Genomic DNA, 21,080 nt, shown 5'->3' with positions numbered 1-21,080 from the left:
GACAGCAGGGCAGCTGCAGCCAGACCCTCCTGCCCATGGAGGGACAGCTGGGCAGCTGCAGCCAGACCCTCCTGCCCTGCCCTGCCCTGGAGGGACAGCAGGGCAGCTGCAGCCAGACCCTCCTGCCCATGGAGGGACAGCTGGGCAGCTGCAGCCAGACCCTCCTGCCCTGCCCATGGAGGGACAGCAGGGCAGCTGCAGCCAGACCCTCCTGCCCTGCCCTGCCCATGGAGGGACAGCAGGGCAGCTGCAGCCAGACCCTCCTGCCCTGCCCTGCCCATGGAGGGACAGCTGGGCAGCTGCAGCCAGACCCTCCTGCCCTGCCCTGCCCATGGAGGGACAGCTGGGCAGCTGCAGCCAGACCCTCCTGCCCTGCCCTGCCCATGGAGGGACAGCTGGGCAGCTGCAGCCAGACCCTCCTGCCCTGCCCTGGAGGGACAGCTGGGCAGCTGCAGCCAGACCCTCCTGCCCTGCCCATGGAGGGACAGCTGGGCAGCTGCAGCCAGACCCTCCTGCCCTGCCTTGGTGCCCTCTGAGCCCAGCCCTGCCTGCAGGGGTGGATGGGCTGGGCAAGGACTGAGCTCTGGGTCCAAATGATTGCTTAAACTGGGACTGTGCTTGAATTTCCTCTCACAGCAAGATAAGGAGTAAATTCTAAAAATGATGAATATAAGGGAAAGTTGATTTTTCTGCTGTCTGTGGGAATTTCCCCTCAATGGCTCATGTTATTGGTTTGGGGATTTTTGATGAGCAGAGTCCCATCATTCTACTTCCTTTAAGTAATCCCACCCTGCAGAGAAAGGGGGAAATTGAAATGATTCTGCTTAGTAGCAATAATACCTTTCCATCTCAGTTTAAAGCAAAATAAAACTGATAGTTTTGCAGCCTTTTACGTGACCCATTTCGTGGTCCTACTGGGCTCAGTGGTGGTAAACTGATATCAGAGTCTTTCCTTTCTCTCTGCACTGTTTCTCACACAGCCTGATGAGCAAGCGTATCAGGAGATGAGAAATACATGACAAAGGAGAGAGGGGCCTCTGAACTCTCCATCAAAAGGTATCTGTCACAAAATGTCCTGTAAAGCAGTTTTAAGCCAAAAATACTGGAGATGTAGCACCTTCCAAATGACCTGACTTTTCCATGTATCTGAATTATTTATATTTTTCATTATAAATTAATTTTTGTCAAGGCTGAGCTAATAGATTTACAACAGAAATAATTTTGCAAGTAAAGGATCTTTATTTAGCTCTACTGGATTTCATAAGAAAAAAAGAATTAAGAAAATTTTTTTTGAGGAAACTGTAGTTCCTGACAGTTCTCAGGTAAGGTTCAGGTCTTTAAAATGAAAGCTATGTTACTGTGTGATTAAATTATTCTTTTTGGGGTGTTTTAAGAAAACAGAATTTAGAGCAGGGGTTTACTTGTAGGTTTTTGTTTGCTTTTTCTAGGAGCACCAATATAGGAGAAGAATAATACAAATTGAGCTAGAAGGAAAATCATACTGGTTGGAGAAAAAAGCCAAAATATGGTGACAGCAACAAAGAACATATAGGTAGAAGGAAATGATAATACAGAATAAAATTACCCAGAATTGAAGGTGAGCTTTTAAGAGAGCTTCAGTAACAGCTGGTTGAATAAAAAGGTGGATGAAAAAAGACTGATACCAAAGTTGTTGTTTGAAACAGAAATAATCAGAACAGTTGAATTCTTAAAAATTTGTCTCGTTTATAAATATTCCATTAAGGGACTAGAGTTGGCCTTTTAATATTTTGAGATGTACTGAAGTGGTAATTGAAAGTATTGGTTTAATATCTTTAACTCAGGATTAATTGCTGTCAGACCACAAAACTCTTGTGTTTTTCTGTGTTGCCAACAACATTTGCACAGAGCATGGAAGACAACACAGTCTGATTGAGTGCTGCTCTGTCTGACTTCATGTGCTGCTAATGGAACAAATGTGTAAACAATTAGGAATTCAGTCCACAAATGTATTTTAATTTCTCATATTTTAAGGAAGAAGTGCAAAAGATTAATTCCATGTTTCTTCACCATCCAGGAGCTAGAAAAGGGGTGTCCCTCCTCCCTCTCAGTGTCTCAGCAGGGTGGGCAGAGAGTGTTGGGTGGGCAGAGGAGCACTGAGCAAGCTGCAGCCTTGCATCAGATTCAAAATCCCTCCTCTAGTAAAACCTGCTCTTTTAGAAAATACTTGCATTTGATTCATTCTCTTTTCTTCCTTAATCCCCCTCCCTTCTTCTATTTCTGTTACGTAAGAAGCCTAATTGTTTTTATAATTCACATTATTTATTTTCTACAATATATTCACCTCTCTGCATCATGAGCTAATCACAAAATATCTGTTATGTACCAAAACCAGCACATGTCAGTTTAGTATTCTGTTTTAGTTTGGAGTTATGTTGTTGTTTTGTTTTGGTTTTTTTTTTTTTTTCTCTCTTTTCTAGAAGCTTCTTTCTGCAGCCTCTTCTCTAAATGCTGCCCAGCAATCCTGTGTATTCCCTGGATCTGGGACACAAAATCATTCCCTTAATTCCTGTCACTGATTACTTTCTGATTCTGACCAGTGTCTGGAGCTGAAGCACACAGTTTATATGTTTGATTTGCTGTGCAACTGAAATATTTTCTCAGCCAAGAATAAAAAAACAAAACAAAACAAAAAAATACCTCACATCCAAACCTTTTCTCTGCAGCTATACAGGAGAGGGCACAGTCTTGGGGAGCCATAAAGCTTTCAATATTCTGCAGATGCTCCTGTGTCTAAAAGGTAGTTAAATTTTGTGTGGAGAGGTGATGAGAAGGGAAGCAGTGGTAGGGGTAGGTCAGTATCAGGGAAAATTAGTCTTAATGAGGTTTATAGAAATAAACCTGGGTAGAAAAAGATACATATGTATTTTGCTTAATTCATGTAATCGGCAAACCTAAACCTGTGTGTAAAATGCCTGGAAATGTGGTAAAATCTCTGTGCAAAATGCCAAGATGTGTATAAAGCTCAGGCCTTAAGCAAACATTAACTGCATTAAATCAACAAGGTATTTAAATGACGGTACTGCATCCAACACAATTTGTTTCATTTTAATAATTTATTTTCACATACTTTACCAAATCTTTACAGAAATAATTAACTGAGAAGTGAAAAAAGTAAGAAGATTCAGAACAGATATAAGCTGGTATTAGCTATGCTCAAATTTGATGAAAAATTCTCAAAGACTTTAAAAGATGTGAGATGCTCTGTGGGCAGCTGATGGCCTGGACCTGCCTGCTGGAGGAATGAGAATCTGTCTTGCAAAAGAAAACCCTAGAAGAGCAGGTGAGGATATAAAATAATTATAATAATAATAAAATAACAATATAAAATAATTGATTTGGTTTGGAAACTATGGTGAAACAATTACCTGAGGGCATTTTAAAATATATTTGTGGCCGTAAATGGGATGTGGCTTTGCCTATAGGAGTTGCTGAAGCTCTCTGGCACGAAGGCTGTTTCTGTAAATCTGAGCTGAGCATCAGAGATTTCCTGGCAAAGGAGCACAGCTCTGTAGAGCTGTCAGAGCAGTCCCTGATGTGCATTTGGCCAGGACTAACTCACAGACTTACAGGCAGCTCTTTGTGTCTCCTGGGAGACAGGACAGGCCAGGTAGTTCTGTGGGACAGTTTGGGTTCAGCCATCCTCTGCTGAAGGCAAAGAGAGGTAGTTGAATACTACGGGCTAATACTCCAAGGCAGTTGGCTTTGGTTCAGAATTGTCCAGGCATGTCAATGCATCAGACCCCACTAGGAGGAGCCAGGAATACTGTCCCATGAGAGTGGCCACTGATTTATCTTCTGGGGCCCTGCAGTGACTGCCCTGAGAGGAGCAGAGCAGCAGCCCAGTGAGCCAGGAGGAAATGTCCTGATCTTTCTCCAGCCCTTCGAGGGACCTCTGTGCTTGTTAAGAACCATTTCCTTCCCTGCCCTTTGATAAAAGATGGTATTTGCATTGCCAAGACTACATTTTAGCAATCATTTGTAAGTAATTTTGTGCTTGACAACTCACATAGAGTTAGAAGCTTTGAAAAATAATTTTCTTTTTTAGCAGAACAGCTGATCTGAAATGCAGTCAGTGGTATTGCACTGCCAAAAATTATTATGACTCTTTGGTCTCCATATTCTGCTTTTGAAAATACTACTGTCAAATGTTCTGTGTTGAAAATGAAAATTTTGAAAACAAAATACTGGCATTAGCTATACAGCATATTTAAACAAAGTACAGTGTCTGCTGCAGCTTCCTGTTATGGGCAAAATGAGGTTTAAATGTAGAATATATCAGAATGAATAATGGAGAATATTGAGGAAATAATCATGGGAAAAATGGACTGAATTATATTAGGGGGAAAAAATAAAGTAACACTATCAGCTGAAGTCTCTATTCTCAGAGGAAATGTAACTTCCTGGGTAGTTCCTGCTGTCCTGGGCTGTCCCTCAGCTGCCTAGGTTATGGTAAAAAGTAATGTTTAGTCATGTAGGGAAAACTCCCTCCCATAATCTGGTACTTGAAATACAAGTGTCAGTACTGGCCTACAGAGTTTAGTGAAATTGCATAGCAGTTCTTTGTGCATTTTTTTTCTCCTGTGTACAGTAATATAAAAGGACAGGTTGCACCTAGTACCCCACATTTGGATTTGATGTTTCTGGAAATTTGTTCTCTAACACAACAAGAGTTTGCATTTTATTTTACCAACTAAGTCTGTCATCACAAGAACAGAACCAGAGTTAAAAGAGAAAAGCATAAAAGGAACAAAAAGGAAACTTTAAGTATATTTAACACCAACCTCTTTCCCTGGAAGATTTTGCAGGGGTATCTCTAAGCCCTGAAGGGGGCTTAGGGGCAGCTTAGCACCATGATGCTTCCTGGGAATTATGTGTTGTATCAGCCTTTAAGCTAACTTTGAAAGTTGAAGAACTTGGTGTGTATCTCTTTTTCTTCTGTTTCTTCCCCTAATCTGTTAATTTAGCGCTTGACATAAAATATGCTTTAATAAATTAGATCAAAGCTGTTTAGCTGTTTGCAATATTAGCCAGTAGCAGAAGGAGAGAGAAATATAAGCACAAAGCAAGTATGCAGTGATATCCTTTCACATAACAGTTTATTGCCCATGAATACTGGCACAAAAACTGCAGCTCTGGTACTATTCCTAAGTTTTATTTAAAGTGTGTTTATGGCTGTCAATGGATTTGTATTCCAAGAATGTGTTGTGTCCACTCACTTTCTGGGTCCGTTCTGTCATCTGCTGTGTGTGCTACCCGACAGCAATATGGTTTCTGAATTTACATGGCAGATGGTTATGATGGCTTAAGTTTTTTTCTTGACAACTGATCTTTAGATCAAAATGCAAGACGAGGGAATGCTCCTGCCTTAAGGGCTTTGCCTGCATTTAAATTCTGTGCTACCCGTTAATTCGCACTTTGGATCTACTTTAAAAAAGCTTTCTTCCTTTTTGTTGTCATGTGAGTGAATGACAAATTTTCTTCATGTCTTCCTGAGATTCCTTACAAGAGGTTCTCTTCTTGTGAGCTGCTTGGAGGTGAAACACTGGTACTGGGAGCAGGAGGCTTTCTTTTACTCATCAGTCTTTGGTGCTATAGGCAACAAGAAGATTACATTCTCCAGTTTCAAATACTGAGGTGGTATTGTGTCCTCTTTTGCCTGTATTCTGCCTGCTTAAAATCCTATCTGAAAAGTAGGAAAAAGGTTCCCTTCATTTTACTGTGGTTCTATTGTGAAGATCAATTTTTGAAGCTATAGATAATGCTCATGATGAGCTTGTCATTTAAAGAAAAAAAAAGTTAATAACATGGGTTTCAGAACAATACAGGAGGCCTGGGGCCCAAGTACTCAGGGGAACAAAGAGAAGAAAAAATATATATAACATAGTGGATCAGTAAGCATTCCTCTGTCTGAGTGCTGAAAAATGTAGGAGCTCCCTGGAAATGAGAATATGATTATGTAGGTGAGGAGAAGGGAATTAAATTAATGTTGACTAAATGCTTAATTGCTTTATTTTGCAGTCTATTCTTCTGTCAAAGTAGGTAATGTGTGTAATATGTTGTAGTTTAAGCTTGGTATGATTCTGGTTTTTATTATTCTTTCCCTGTTTAAAACTAAATAATCCAAAGCACAGTGTTTGTTCTTATTAAAAAGAGTAAGTTAGCATTCTTTTTGCTTGTTACATTGTTTTCTTGATCTTATTTACATGTCTTAATTGGCAAGTAATTGCTTTCCTAATCCAGATAAGTAGCGTTGAACTGTGAATTGCAAATCCCAGTGCCTTTTAGATTCATGGGTGGAGACTGCTGTTTGCAAAGGATCACTGAAAATTTTGCATTATCAGCCTAATAAACAATGGTGTCTATTGATACAGATAGATAATCTCAGATTTTTGTAGACTGTAGTATTCTGAGACAAATGATACTCCAGTGGAGAACATGAAATGAAGAGTGTGAATATGCCACTCTGTTGCATTGATAGGAGTTGAGAAAACAAATTCTAAAATTGCATATTTTAGTCCTTATAATGAATGGTTGTGCTGACCTATTTTTGATATAATCTTAGAGGCTGTAATCTGAAGACTGTTCTCTGATTCCCTGTAAATCAGTGCACCTTACTCTGGTAGTAGTTCTGATTTACCTGTTTATTTCAGCAAGATTTTTTCTAAAGCAGTAAAAATTAATTCTTTGCAGGGATTTAGTGATAATCCTGCTAACATTTTATTGTTTGTGCATTTACAAGGATGGATATAGATGTCCTTGTGTGATGGTTTTTATTGTCAGTAGAAAAAAAAGCAACTTAACAAGAATTTGTAATTGTTCTTAACTGTAGGAAAACGATGCTTCAGGAGAAAGTAGATTATAACAGTTCATCATATTTCTGCATTACCTATATCTTAATGGGCTGGTGTGGGCTATAAAATTTACTATTTGATAACAATCTCTTCCAAACTTCACTGAGTTGCACATAGACAAATATGCATTCCCTCACATATTAACAATTGTTTCATGTGGACTCTGCAGTGGTGCAGTGTGTCTTTTGTGCTTTAATATCAGATTGCTTTTCTGGCTCCTGAGGAAGATCACAGATCATTGTGGGATTTACACGGTATATGTAATGCTTTCATACTTTTCATAAAAATAATGTAGGAGAAGAGTACTGGCCCTGGCTCTTCTACTTTCCAGTAGTTCCAGCTGTGGCAGTATTGGTCTGGTGTGCTTTTTATCTGTGCAGATATGGATATTAATTTTCAAAGCACCAAAGTTAAAAAACAAACAAACAAAAAACCACACCAGAATACATTGGAGGTGTATGCCATACAAAATTGCAGTATTTATTTAATTATTTTCTTGGAGAATATGTATTAGCTGTTCCAAATTACAGGTGTCTGTTGAACAAAAACTAATTTATACACACAGAAATTGTGTCTGCTGGAATTTGCATAGTTGAAATGGGGCCCAGATGTTGCAGTTATGTAAGGGCCTAATCCAAAGCCAACCAAAGAGAGTCTTGTGGGCTTCAGATCATGTCCATAAGAATATTTTGCAGAAGAATTAACATTGAAGGAGATTGCAGTAAGGTAACATTGTCTGTAGCTATTATAAGTCTAAAATCAAAATATACTAATGGAGAGGTGTGCCTTATTTTCTGTGGATGGAGTAAAATTTGTATTTTAGTGGGGAAAAATGTGACATGAACTATCTGTAACAAAAACTCCTTAATTTAAATGTTAAGCTCAACTTTAAGTATCTTAAAAGCCATAATTTTTTTTCTGTTTGCTTAAGTAATTATGTGGGAGTAGTTAGTTTTTAATATTTTTAATGTGAGATGCTTTTGAATTAGATCTCTTTTCTGCTTTAAAACTGATACAGCTTTACATTGCATAGCTATTGCCATACATTGCAAAACAGAAATTAAACTCACAAAGGGATTTACACCCTTGTTGGGTTATTTTATAAGGCCTTGCAGTGATGGAACTGCCCCATCACTACCAGAATCCATTCCCCCACTTTTGTTTTTTTTATCTATTTCATCTTAATGACTGGAATGACTGGAATGACTCCACAAAACAAAAAGTAGTTCCTGACTAAGTCAGGTATGTCACTGTTTTCCTGGAAGGGTCTGACAGGTTCTGGGATGGTAGAGGGGAAGGAAGCAACTGCTGGGAGTACCAGGGATGGGGGCAGGAGAGGAGCAAGAGCTCTGCTCCCAGCAGTAGTATGAATTTATCTAAACCTTCAGTTTAGCTGGTTTATGTGATGTTTGCATTTTACGTGCTGCATTCAGATTCCTGTAAATTTCCTAACACGTCTCTCAGTACCATCTTAAAATTTTATCTAGTGCTGAAGCTCCTTCTCTGAAGAAACTAAAATCAAACTGTAGATACTCTGTGAACTCTGCTTGTCTAACCAACATTTAACTGTGAAGTGATGTTGTGCACTGATCATACTTGCAGAAAGTGTCATGAGAAAACAGGAGTGTAATAGACTGCTTGAATCCCTCATTTTCCACTAAACTTATTTTGCAAAGCACTGTGTCCTTGAACTCGTGAAGATCAACAGACACAAAGCTGCAATAATCCACTCTCAGATGTAGCTGATGGTCTCAGGAGCAATAATTTGCAGGACTGGGCTTGGGTTGGTTTGTGTGTTTCCTGTTGACAAGCTGTTGGAACAATTCAAATGTTTGCTTATGAATTGTTGTCTCTGTCTGAGCTTTGACTAATTTTTTATATTTCTTCTCAACAAAAAGTTTTAAATTTTGTTGATCTAGATTTATATATGTCAAAATTCATATATACCAACTTCATGTAGACATATCCAGTGTTCTGCTGTCTTGTAGTGATAAATAAATGAGGGATTTTAATTCCTTGGTATCTTTTGGAAAGACTTTGGGTCTTCTAAAAAGGGAAAGAAAACTCTTCTAAAGCTGACTCTTGCCAGGTGAGAAGAGCTGATAATATGTGTCACTTACAGGAATGGCAAAGGGATAAATACTCATCTTCACATAGGAAAAGGGAACTGCTTGGGTTGCTGTTAACTCAACCTGAGCTCTTTGTATGGGGTGCCTGAGTACCTAAAGGGCCAACTGAGGCAGCTCAGAAACATGAAGTTATGTTTTGAGAACTCGTGTAAGACTGATGAGATACTTGTTAACTGAATAAAAGCAAATGTGATATCTGAAGTAACTGAAGAAAAACAAATGCATTACCTGCCTTTAAAATGGGAAGGCAAAACTGAAAAATCTTCCAGTATATATATATATGTATTAAACTTAGATATTCAAATTTATGTGTTGCTATGTTCATGCATATACTCATCAGCAAATGTCAGATAACATAATTCATAATGAGGCAGAATTACAGTAAATTGCTTTAATTTTTTTGCCATATGCTAAGAATGCCCACATGTCCACATGTGGATCAGCTGATGCACAATAACTTGGTGATGAGAAAAGTTACTCATATGTCTTAAGGTTTTACCAATTCTGAGTTGCTGACTGTGTGATCTCTTAACACATTTTTGATCTGGTTTATTAACAAGAACTTTTATACACGAACATCCATCTTGCTTTGTTGCACAAAAAGACAAAACCAAAGGAGCTTAAATATTTACAAGCAAACTTCTATGTATGTTAGTATTTAGTTAGATTTAGTTAGATTTTATTTACATTTTCTCATGTGGTTAATGACATTTATAGTCCAAACATAATAAATTTTTATAAAGTTGTGTTTAAAATTAATTGAGACTTCTGATGAAATCACTGTGTAAATATAGAGTATTAAGATTTAAAGTTAAGGCTACTTCTCCATTAGAACTACACAGGATTAAAGAATGAATTAGAATGGTAATCTCTAAATTAATTGTGCTCCTATTCTCTTAGTTCTCTTACTAAAGACGTGTTTTTCTGTAAGGGGTTGAAGGTCTTTGTTCTAAGGCACCTGATTTGTCAGGTTACAAATCATTTAGCAAATCTGGCACTTCTTAAGTGATTATTCACCCTTTTTGCAGGGCAAAAAAAGGGTGGAAGTCATCTAGCACTTACTGCATACTGGTTCCATGCTGTTTGCTGCTCAGAAGTTAACAAAAAGAAAAAAATAGGAATAAAAGGAGGAGTTTCTATTCTATGACTGAAAGATTCGGGGAGCTGCAGAAACTAAAATTGGTACAGGCGAATTTTTTCTATTGTTGTCTCTACATTTGAAATTATCTCATTACTGTGTTTTCTACTACAAAGTTCTTTTGTTTCAATATTATGATACCAAAATTTGCCGTGATGACAGCATGGTCTTGCAAGCTTAGTTTCAGTATTCTGTAAAATCTGCTGAAGGGCAGAAAATCAGCCTCTGGAATAAGAGCTGCTCTGTCCTAATTGTGATATTCCAGCTGGGACTGTGACTGTGTATTCTTCAGAGTAGTTCTGATTTGCCCCAAGGTATTTGTGTCCCACAGCATGTATTAAACCTTTTAAGTTTGTTAAAAAGTTTGCTCAGTAATTTTAATGTTAACCCCCCAACATTAGTAATGCAGTATTGCATCAGAAAACGCTATACTTCTCACAGCCTTCTAAAATTATATTTACTAAAATTGTATTTATTATAATTATATTATAGTTTACTGTTTGCTTCCTTGGAAACCAGTAGTTGTTTCAACATTGATTTTAATACCCATCCTAGAAGTGCCTTACGGAAGTCAAAATAAATTGTGCAAGAGGTTGTCAATGTTCTGTGTATTTTTCTTTGCTCAGTCTATTTCAGATAAATATAAATGTCTATTTCATGAGAAATAAGGACAAAGTTTCTCTTTTGGCATCCAAATTGGACCTCACATGAGTGCTGAGCTCTGAAACAGTGGTAAAATGTTGAGAATCCTGCATTCCCATAGTCCCCTAAAAAAAAAAAAAAAAAAAATCTCAGAAAACCCTGCAAATAACCATGTGATCAGGTCAAAACAAAAGGTCACTTCTTGTTTCAGTGAGAGAGAATTTTTGACAATATGCTATGCAGATAATATAAATAGGAAATTACTTTTTAAGAGGATAACTTTCTATTGATCAATCCTGGAACACCCTAAGTGTGTCTGTGTGAAAAATGTGTAGGAACCAGTTAATAAAAATGGAAGCCAGTCTGAGGTCCTTGTTTAAATGAAAAAAAAATCTGTTTTGATACTTATTTTGAGACATGTAGGTAAGGTCTGCCCTTCCCTCTCCAAGTACCATTAACTTTACAGAGTCTATACATGATGTCAGTATTACGAGTTTAGGCTTTGAAAATAGACAATGTTTTCAGCTGTGGTGTATCAGAGGCTGGACTTTGGGGCTTTGCTTGCCTTGAATGCCTATTGAAGACCAGTCTTGAGGCATAGGCAGAGGAGAAGATTGCCCAGCTCATTAAGCAGCTGGAGCCAAAACAATGTTTGTGCTTGTTGCTGCTCTGAGGAATCACTGCCTTGATCTTCATTATCTCCGTGGTAACAGAGAGGGAAAGTGGCTTCTCTGGAGCTCTTTCTCTGTTTGTACCATTCCTTGCCTGTTGCTGTCTGCTCCTTTCTCCTCTTTACTACTCCAGAAGCCTCAGGCCAGTACAAACATGTCTTTCGTCCTTAATTACTTCTAACCTATGCTCTTATTTTAAGCCAGTTGACCTTAATCTTGCAAATTCTCAAACTCATTAGGGCCAATAATATTAGGCATGTAAGTTTTCCTGATTATTTCGGTAGACTGGTAAATATATAGAAGTAGTGCCATGATGAAATGTCTAGTGAGGGTTTTTTAGAATGATAGTTTATATAAAAATCATGATTAAGACTCATTTATATGAATCTTCTACCATAATAGGTCTTCTACCTTAGATAAAGTCAAGCAGAATTTTCCATTTACACAGAAAATGTCCAACTTAAATCGATATTTACAGCTTGAAATTCCAGCAAAATATTTGTGTGAGTGGGAGAGAACAAAATAAACCTGCATCCACAAGCATCAATAGATCAATTACGCGGTGCTAATGCTCAGACGGCTCTCCTGTTTCTGGCTGCACAGCAGTTGTATGCTACCAGGGGCCATGCATGGTGCAAGCTGTACATCTGAGAGGAATAAAGTGTGGGGTTACTCCAGCAAGTGTGCAGGCTTTGTCCTTACAGCAGCTGGCGTCACCATGAGCACGGAGCCCTCCCACTCCTCCTTGGTAATTGATGGTGACAGGCTCTCTGCTGAGCTGTCCCTAACGCGGGGACTGAATCAGATCATCAGCTGAGGGAAGGGCCAGCAAACAGTCTTGCTCTGTGCAGCCTAAAGCCGGGCCTTTGAGCCAGCCTGGAAGGGCAGTGCTTGCAGTAATGGTCAGTGTGGGCTGAGGGGCTGAAGTTTGCCGGAGCGCTGCGTTGCGTTGGAGGCTTTGCTCCCGTGGGAAGAGCTGCGGCTGCTGGAAGGGCTGGCCTGCTTGGAGCGAGGCTGACATGCTCGACAGACGCCTGATGTCTCCTCAAACTAAGCACATTGCTCCTGGGGTAAGCATATGCGGTAGGAGTGCAGGCCAGATGCTTGGGAGCCCTTTAATTTTACAATTCCATGTAGAGGCTGGCTTGCAAGTTAATTTAATTACAGTTAAACTGTTTCACTTTGTTCTCATTTAGCCAAGCTGAAACGCTGTTGAGAAATGTGCCAGCCTTTTTGTGGAAGTCCATACCATACTTTTGAGCTTCCTTTTTTGAAACATACCAACTTGACTTACAGTTTGGAAAAACTGTAAAAAAATTAGTTGTGGGGCAGGGAAAGCACTTGCAGGTAGCTGCTGCTGAGGGCTTCTGTCTGTGACCCTATTAAAGTAGTTAAAAGTGGTTTGTTGTTTGTTCTGTGACTTTGGGGATTGTGCTAAATTGTTTTATTCTCAATATGAAAGCAATGGGACTCTCTGCTGGCAGTAACTTGAAGTACATTCTCTCTACAGACACAAACATTGTACTCTCTATTATTTTTGCTTGAGTTAGGTTGTTTACACGTTCCTAAGTCTTGGTTTGGCAGCGTTTGAACAGGTACGTGTATCCTGGGGCCAGGGAGATTTAGTAGCAGACATCCCAGTACAGCTATGCTGTGGAATATAGTTTAAATAGATGACAAATATTATTTTTAAAGTTCTAATGTATGTGCTTTTTCTTTTTGCACTGGATAAAATAAGGAATGGGGATTAAAATAAAATTAACAAACATAGATTTAAGCTGAATATTTGGCTTAAGCTTGCTATTTCTATAACATTTATGAGATATTTGAATAAAATTGCAGTAAAAAACCAGTACCTTAAGCATGACAGTAGCTTTCCAGAGTTGTTCTGAGAGAAGTCAGAAGCATTGTCTTTTGTAACAGCTGCTCCACAGTTGTTTTTTTTTCTAGAAGGAAATCAGATTTGGATCATTGCTATTCCTGGGCTATTTAGGGATCTCCACACAGGAAACTGATGAGTTATTGCTAATATCCATTCTGTTCTTCTCTTACAGACAACTTGTCTTTATAAACAACTTCTTTTACTCCAATTAGACTATGCTCTTATGTTTGTGGGGGAAGTAACACAAGAGTGGGTCTTACAGGAAGTGTGCCATGAAGCAGGAAAAGGTACAAATACTATATACAATTCCACTTGAATTATTTTTGGCCTGGATTTTCAGAATAGTAGAAATCAGCTACTAACAGAATCACAGAACCATTTAGCTTGGAGAAGATCCTTACAATCATTGAGTTTAAGCATAGCTATAGCTGCCTTTAGTCTTTTCTTATCTAATTAATATAGTAAAAAGTTTAAGCCGTTATGTTTTAATTTATGTATATGCAATTATTAAGAGTTCTGGTAAGCAATATGTGTTGGGATTCTCTGACAATCCATAGGTGGGGAGAAATCAGAACATAGATTTTTTTGCTGGGAAAAAGTTGTTCTAAAATGAAAAAACAAAATCAAATTGGAAAACACTGTTTTCTTCAAGAGAACCAATCTGATGTTGAAACTTAGCACAACTAATGTACATGTTCCCTTGAAGCATTTTCATCTTTCTGGTTGTCAAATAATTTCATCAAGGAGATGCTATGTTTATCTGATCTATAGAGTAAAAGGAAGCTTTTCCCTCATATCTCATCAAGAAGAAGTTCAAATTCTATTAAGCATGATCAGAGAGGTCCTGTTAGAGGAAGAAGAGGAAGTTATTATCTGACAGGGTAAGGAATCCCAAGGAGTGGTTCTATGGATGTACAGCCCTTGTAAACAGGAGCAGCAAAGAAGGAGGACAGGTGAAGTGAAACACAGATGGGAAGGAGTAAAAGGGATTCAGCCATGAACATGGATCCCTCAGTATTTGATCAACCCTTCTTTCAACGTGATAGTCGATGACTATTCTGTTCCTGTTTCCTCTGTTTTTATTTCAGTCTCCAGATATGTCATGAGGGGAAGGCTATTTTGCTTTGCTAATGTGAATTTTGGCTGTAGTCACTTATTGTTCAGAAGCATTTTACAGGAAGTTGTGCTTGCAGGTTTTTTTTAGCAGTATTAGTCCTCAGACATTATCTAACTGAAAAAAACAAATTGTTTAAATATCTAGGAGGAAAGGAATCAGAAAGATTAAAGAAGAGAGAACTTCCATCCTGTTGGCATGAATAATTAAGTAGGATTATTATTGATGATAGTCTTTGAATGGCAGGTGTTGCATCAAAAGTGCATTCAAATTGTATACTTGACCAGACATTCAGTTAGCTGCTTTATGGGTACATTTTTCTAAATTTCCAGATAACAGAATGTCCCTTGGAACATGTTGACCCCTGACCTGTTCAAGTTAATTAAAATGTTATAGTAGGATTAATTAGAAGATTACTTACTCCATAACCACTGATACATTTTCACCACGAACAGTCATTGTAACATAGAAATTCTGAAGTATGGAAACTTCAGTAACTGTCAGAAAGTGTAAGGAAGGACAATTTATCCTTATCTCACCCTCTATGCAGAGAAGTGGCACCCTGGCTTTTTCCAATTTACCCAAATTTACCTAAACTTATATTTTTAGCATCAGTGAAATATATATTTGCTGCTAATATTTTTTATTTAGTGTTCAAATAGCAGTGGACAAGCCTAGGAATTCATAAACTTGAAAGGGCAAATTCTGCTATTTGCTTCTCAGGATCCCTAGTGTGGAAGTGCCACAAAAAAAGAAAGAAAAAAGAAAAAGAAAAAAGAAAAAGAAAAAAGGTGTAAAAGGAGGTAAAGAGCTTTGCAACAATTGCATTCAGATAGCCATTTCATAGGCTATTAAACCATTGGGTTGCTTCATTTTTAATATTTAAATTTATTTTTTGCTATGGACCAAAATACAGAAGATGTCAGAATTTTGAATATAGGTTGTCTAATTGCATATGAATTTATAAATGTTTGCAATATTGTAATAACTGATCCCTAAAGTCCTTTGTTATAAGTGCAGTATTTCTTTACAAATTTATTTGTGCCACTGGTGCTGCATGTACACGACACAAGCCTGTGTTTTATACAGACTCATAACTGCTTAATAACTGCAACCAGTGCCCTGTGACAATGATGACTTGAAAATTTTCTGTCAGAAGAAATGTTTAAATTGCTGCTCATGGCATCAGCTTATATTTAAACAAACTGCTGAGTATTAAAGCGTACGGGCAGTCTTTGTATAACAGCTCTGATTTCTTAGGTTTAGTTCCTAAGACAAGATTTATGCAATCCCACTTTCCATCTGTTAGTTGTGCTTCTCAGGAACTTCAGGGGCCGATTTAAACCCGCCTTGCAGAGGTCTCAGAAACACTGAGAGATTAGAGCAGAACTTCTTGGGGGCTGGAGGGGCCAGTGTGGGAGATGTAGAGCACTCTCTGGCCTCCTCTGGCAACTGGAAGGCAGCATCCATCCAGCTGAGGAGCACAACTTGAACTCTGCAACAGAGCAGACAAATGCTCACTCCTGTTCAGCTCATGGAAAGAAAAGAGAAGTTCAGGGAAGGGAGGGGAGCTGAGGGTACAGAGCATGTGGTGTGTAGGGAAAATGGGAGAGAGCTGAAAGTATTGTGGAGGTGTGTGTGGGAACCCAAGCTTCATTACTTCTGCTGTCAGTAAATAACTTCTTTTCTTCAGCTCCTCAATGATACATTGCATTTTGCAGTATTTTACTGGATATAAACTTTTTTTTTTTTCTGAATGTTTTGAGGCTGCTGAAAGGATGCTTTCAGGTTGATGATTTATAATATTCATCACTTAAAAATTACTATCTGGCTAGTTAATGGTATTGATAGAATATTAGTATCAGAAGACAATATAATTTTAAAGGTTTGCTAGATATAAAAGCTAAATTTCATTTTGAGTATGCACATGCTGATTGAAGGATGCCTATAGAAAGACTGGCTTACAGACACAGCAATTGTCTTGGTGTCTTCTCAATTTGACAAAGTCCTCAGTCGAGTATGTATTATCATTTCTGTGCAATTCCCAAGTACATAGTTTAGCATCTCACTTCAATAGGATACAGTTCCCTTGAAAATCTCTGTGACCAAAACATGCTTGGGCTTTATAGTTTTCTCTCTGATTAAAAGCCTTACAACTGGGACTAAAAGACCTTTGAAAGTCCCTTCCCACATAAAATATTCTTTGATTTTGCCTATTTTTTAAGAAACATTAAGTGACTGATACTTATTTGAAAGGTTCTGGTTGGTTTTCTTCATGTCACATTTGCATATACTTTGTTCTTGTAAAATGATGAAGTTGTTTTTATGAGCAAACAATGAAACAAATTATTTCAAATAACATTATTATGTGAAAGAGTCATCTCTTCTGTATTTACTCTCTAGAAACTTTTAAACTAACACATAGAGAGTGGCATTGGACAAATTAATTGTAGAAGTTTTAAAATACTGCTTTTATGAATACTTCCAGTTTGTCTTGGAAACAGGGTCACTTTGACGTGTAAGAAACAGGTTAATGCTTGATTATATAATAGATTGAATAGCTGATGCTGTGGTGGAATGCTGGAAAAGGTGTTTTCAAACTAAGCACTTTGATAACTTCCTACAAAATTCAGAGTAAATCAGTGATTTCCTAGGACATCTTGGTATTTTCAGGCTGTTTTCTGTCATGAAAATGTGATCAGATTCTATCACTTTGATTTCATATGGATGTCCCAGCTTCACTAGGACTTGTGTAGACATAAATAGAGCAACCAGACTTTTAATGGCAGAAGTATTTTATTTTAGGAGAAGTTTAAGGTGTGAACTACTTGAGAGAATAATTTCCTTCTTAAATTTTAAAAGCAACTTTCTGCATTGATGCTGGTTCAGTGTAAATTGATTATTCTGTTCATGTCATGGACAACACAATGTACAATTTAGGTTCAGTTTTATGAATTAAAACATATTAAATCTAATGTCTACCAAATTTTTTTGTAGTTAGGAGGAGTTTCTCAGTGACTTCAGAAATCTTCCTCCAAAACACTTTAGTATGATAGATTTGAACCTATAAAAGGTTGATGGGGGATGACTTCTGAAACACAGGAACAGGTTCACCTTTAAAACTCTAGTCAGGATGTAGAAAATGGCTGAATGCCTTTCTTGGAGTATGAGAGTCCTGCAGTCTGGGACAGAGAGGGAGAAATGCAGTTTGAGATACGCTCTTCGCTTGGATGCACGAGCCTCCAGTGCTGAGCATGGGGGAACCAGGCTGTTCAGAGCATTCTTTTATGAACACTGGTCAGGAATTGTGGCAAGAGGGAAGGGAAGAAAATGTGCACAGAAAAATGCAATTAAAAAATCACATTTGTGCATTTTACAGTTATATCTAGATTATAACTGAGAGGGAAAAAAGTCATTTCAATATAGAAGGAGAAAGACCTTTGCACCTTCTTACTCTTTGCCAAGTGTTCACCTTCTTACTGTCTGCTAACAAGATCTTGTTAATTTAAGTGGACAAGGAAGATTGACTGAAAGTACCTTACCTTCATGATGCATCTCATCAGGGCAGTTCTGAGCATGTTGTTGTAACACATTGCATTAATTCTCTGTAAGGAGGAACTTTCTGCACTTATCTAATCCCTTGCATTGCAAACTGCTGTCTCTGCTTAGCTGGTTCCTCTGGCTGTGTTTTCACTGCAACACACGGTGAGTTCCTAGCCAGGGTTGCACATCTGGCTCCCTGCTCGTTAAACTGGAGTATATTTCTGTTGTGTCAGGGTGACACCCAGCCTCATAGGTGAGAGAGCCATTACAGTAGCACATATGCTACATATGCCTAAATTCCACTTAATTCCTATTTTGAGCTCTGAAGTGGGACCAAGAGATATCTAGTCCTATCTGCAAAGACAAGTTTTCCACCTTTCACATTTAACCAGAACTTTCACTGGAACTCATTAAATTGCAGAAGGTAGTCTACAAAAAATTAATTAATACAGATTTTAGTATTGCAAAACTGTGATGATCAGAAATACTAGAGGTTTCAAAAATAGTAAAAATGAGGAGTGGGAACTGAGATTTGAAGAAGCGATGAGGCCAAAGAAACCTCAATGTTTGGTGATAATCAATAATCTAAATTTATGGAATTGTGGAGTGATGGCTTGTGCCAAAAATGCATAAACAAAGGAAGAATGAGCCAAAATTACTCCTGTGGCCTGTTGTTGTGGCTCTCCTGTTTAGATGCATTTTACATTCTGAAATGAGAATAGAATTTGGAGGTATCAATAGCACAAGTTTTACAAGCACTTCTATAAATGTGATTTTGAGATATGGCTGGACATTTTAAAAGTCAAAAGCATTTTAAAGGCACAGGGGTTTGGATATCTCCTCTGTGAACTAACAGTTGTTAAGTTAATGTCCTGAGTATGGAATTGCACTGCTGTTGTCCCAGAGGACAACCTGTAAGTGGACCACAGTTTTCAGGATGTGGATGTGGTCAGAAGGTAATATTCCTACTAGTCTGGGGTAACTCCTGTGCACAGCTACGAGCCAAAGTTATTCCTCAGTCTCCAGCTCTGGGCACTCAGCATCTGGCCATGATGGAGCTGCCCATGGCACTTGAAACATTTCAGTGCCTCAGAAGCAGACAAGTGCTGAGGGCAAGAGATGAAAGCCTTTCACTGAGATTATAAATCCGTTTGTTTAGTGCTGCATTAGTGTATGGGTAACACTGTAAAGCAGTAACCTTTCAGTGGAATGATGTATTTTTTAAGGAAAAACAGCCAGCACAGGCTGTTCTACAGTATTGTGTAAGTTTTATATATTCTACTTCAAGATATTAAGTGTTCTCTGTGAAGGTTGTTTCTTTTATAGATATTTTTGTGCTTAGAAGTATATTAAGCTCCCTTTTTGCAATTAATGCATATAGCAAAGCAAACATTATCTCCTTTTTAATACTCAGGGTATTGCTTTTTTAACATATGGTTGTTTATTAAAATTAATTTTTTCTTCCAACCACCTGAAGTTATGACAGAATTTACTGCTGTTTCAGAAGTGTTTGGCAGCACATTCAGCTGCAGGTGACTTTTGTGAGTGTCCTAGACCAGCAACAACATGTTGAGCACTAGAATTGCTCTTTCTGTCTCTCTCCCTGTTCTTTGTGTTTCACTACAGCAGGGCTTTAAGAAGACAATGTTCCACATGACTCTACATCATATGTGAAAAATAAAAATAAAAAATCTTGCCCACGCATGGGAGCAATCACCTATGGGCATATTTTCCAATTTTATAGCATTTATAGCACCTCTGCAATATTTCAGTGATGCAGAGGATTCATAATACAACAGATATTTGTATTATGTATCTGTAATACAAATGTTTTCAAACATGCTGTGTTCCTGACACTCACTGTGAGTTGGATTAGATGTTTTAACATCTGACTGCGGGGAGAACAGCAGCTTGTTATTTCTGTGGCACTGTGAGAACATACTCACGTTATCTTTTGGTGCAGCAGGAGATAGCATGTGCCCCTAATGTATGTATGTTTGCAAGTTAAGTCTGCTGTTAACGTTATCACTGCTGTATCCTGAAATAGAAAAGTGCAGGCAGATTGGATTGTGTTAGAGAATGGTAACCATAATAACCAATAACAATCTGCAAATGATAAGCAGCTTTAATGTTTAAAAATAAAATTTATATAGCATTCCAGTACTTCCATGGGCATACTTATGGATTTTATTTTATTATTCATTAATTTGAAGCTTGGTTTTGAGATTTAAGATGGGACATTAATCCTAAGGAAGTGTTTCATTATTGCATCTTGAATTAGTTGACACTGGTTTATTATATACCTAAACTAAATCTCACAGAATAAAATTTTACTTGACAACCTTCTTTCAGATGTACACCATCTGCAAGGGAGAATTACAAGCATCCTACGTGATGCATGGAATTTTATGGAAGGAGGTGGTTTTTAGTTTGTGGTTGGATGTAAAATGGATAAATTCAGAAAAGAAATACAAAGTCTTCTGGAAATGACTGCAGTGTATCTTGATAATTTGGAATCTGCACCTTGTTCAGGAATGCTGCCCATTATTTCTATTGATGTGAAAATCAAACAAACAACCAAAACCTTCTAACTTTCTCCAAACCACACTATTTCTTTTAAAAGATACTTTTAAAAGAAAGGAAGGTATCATTCTGGAGAAGGAAGTGGTTCAAATTGTGTCCTGGCCCTGCCATCTCCCTCCTTGCCTACCCCCAGCACACAAATTGGGGTCTTTAGCATGAGTCTGGGAAACTCCAACTCAATTACTTAACCTGTCATGAAAGTGTCTGAGCAATGTGGTGCTATGAGCAAGCTTTTAATTCTTCTGGGTTGACATGCTCTTAGTCTTCCTTGCTGAGGCAGTCCTATCATTTTCATAAAACACTTGGATGTTTCTTAGAATATAGAATCCTATTTCAGTTGTTCTTAACAGCTGAGATACTGCAGTTACCATCATTCAGAGTTACAGTGGCATTCAGAGAGTTACAATGGCAATGAGAAGAACTGGAAAAGACCCGTTCTTTTAAACGTGCTGATGTCCAAGGCAGCCTGGGCTTCAGGTCGATGC

General features: G+C 38.1%; 1 protein-coding gene and 1 long non-coding RNA gene across 8 annotated transcripts in view; one reads left to right on the top strand and one right to left on the bottom strand.

The window, feature by feature from the left end:
- The window catches only part of CACNB2 (calcium voltage-gated channel auxiliary subunit beta 2), a 238,149-nt gene that overhangs the window by 108,091 nt on the left and 108,978 nt on the right, over window positions 1–21,080 (top strand). Inside the window, exon 1 of one of the 7 annotated variants that reach the window (XM_079301732.1) lies at window positions 12,371–12,543. The exons of the other annotated variants lie outside the window; for them this stretch is intronic. Coding sequence (XP_079157858.1) covers window positions 12,493–12,543 — 51 coding nt within the window. The 5' untranslated portion in view covers window positions 12,371–12,492. Of the gene's footprint in view, window positions 1–12,370; window positions 12,544–21,080 lie in introns of those variants that run through there. 7 annotated transcript variants of the gene reach the window in all.
- On the bottom strand, window positions 12,979–13,433 carry LOC306800009. The gene is made up of 2 exons (XR_013773740.1): window positions 13,330–13,433; window positions 12,979–13,124 (listed from the first exon to the last, which is right to left on the bottom strand). It is a non-coding gene; the product is annotated as an uncharacterized lncRNA (long non-coding RNA).

This window comes from Erithacus rubecula, assembly GCF_903797595.1.
Source record: "Erithacus rubecula genome assembly, chromosome: 3".
Lineage (NCBI taxonomy): Eukaryota > Metazoa > Chordata > Aves > Passeriformes > Muscicapidae > Erithacus > Erithacus rubecula.
The sequence above is the reverse complement of the archived record's forward strand: the minus strand, read 5'-3'. Positions and strand labels throughout refer to the sequence as shown.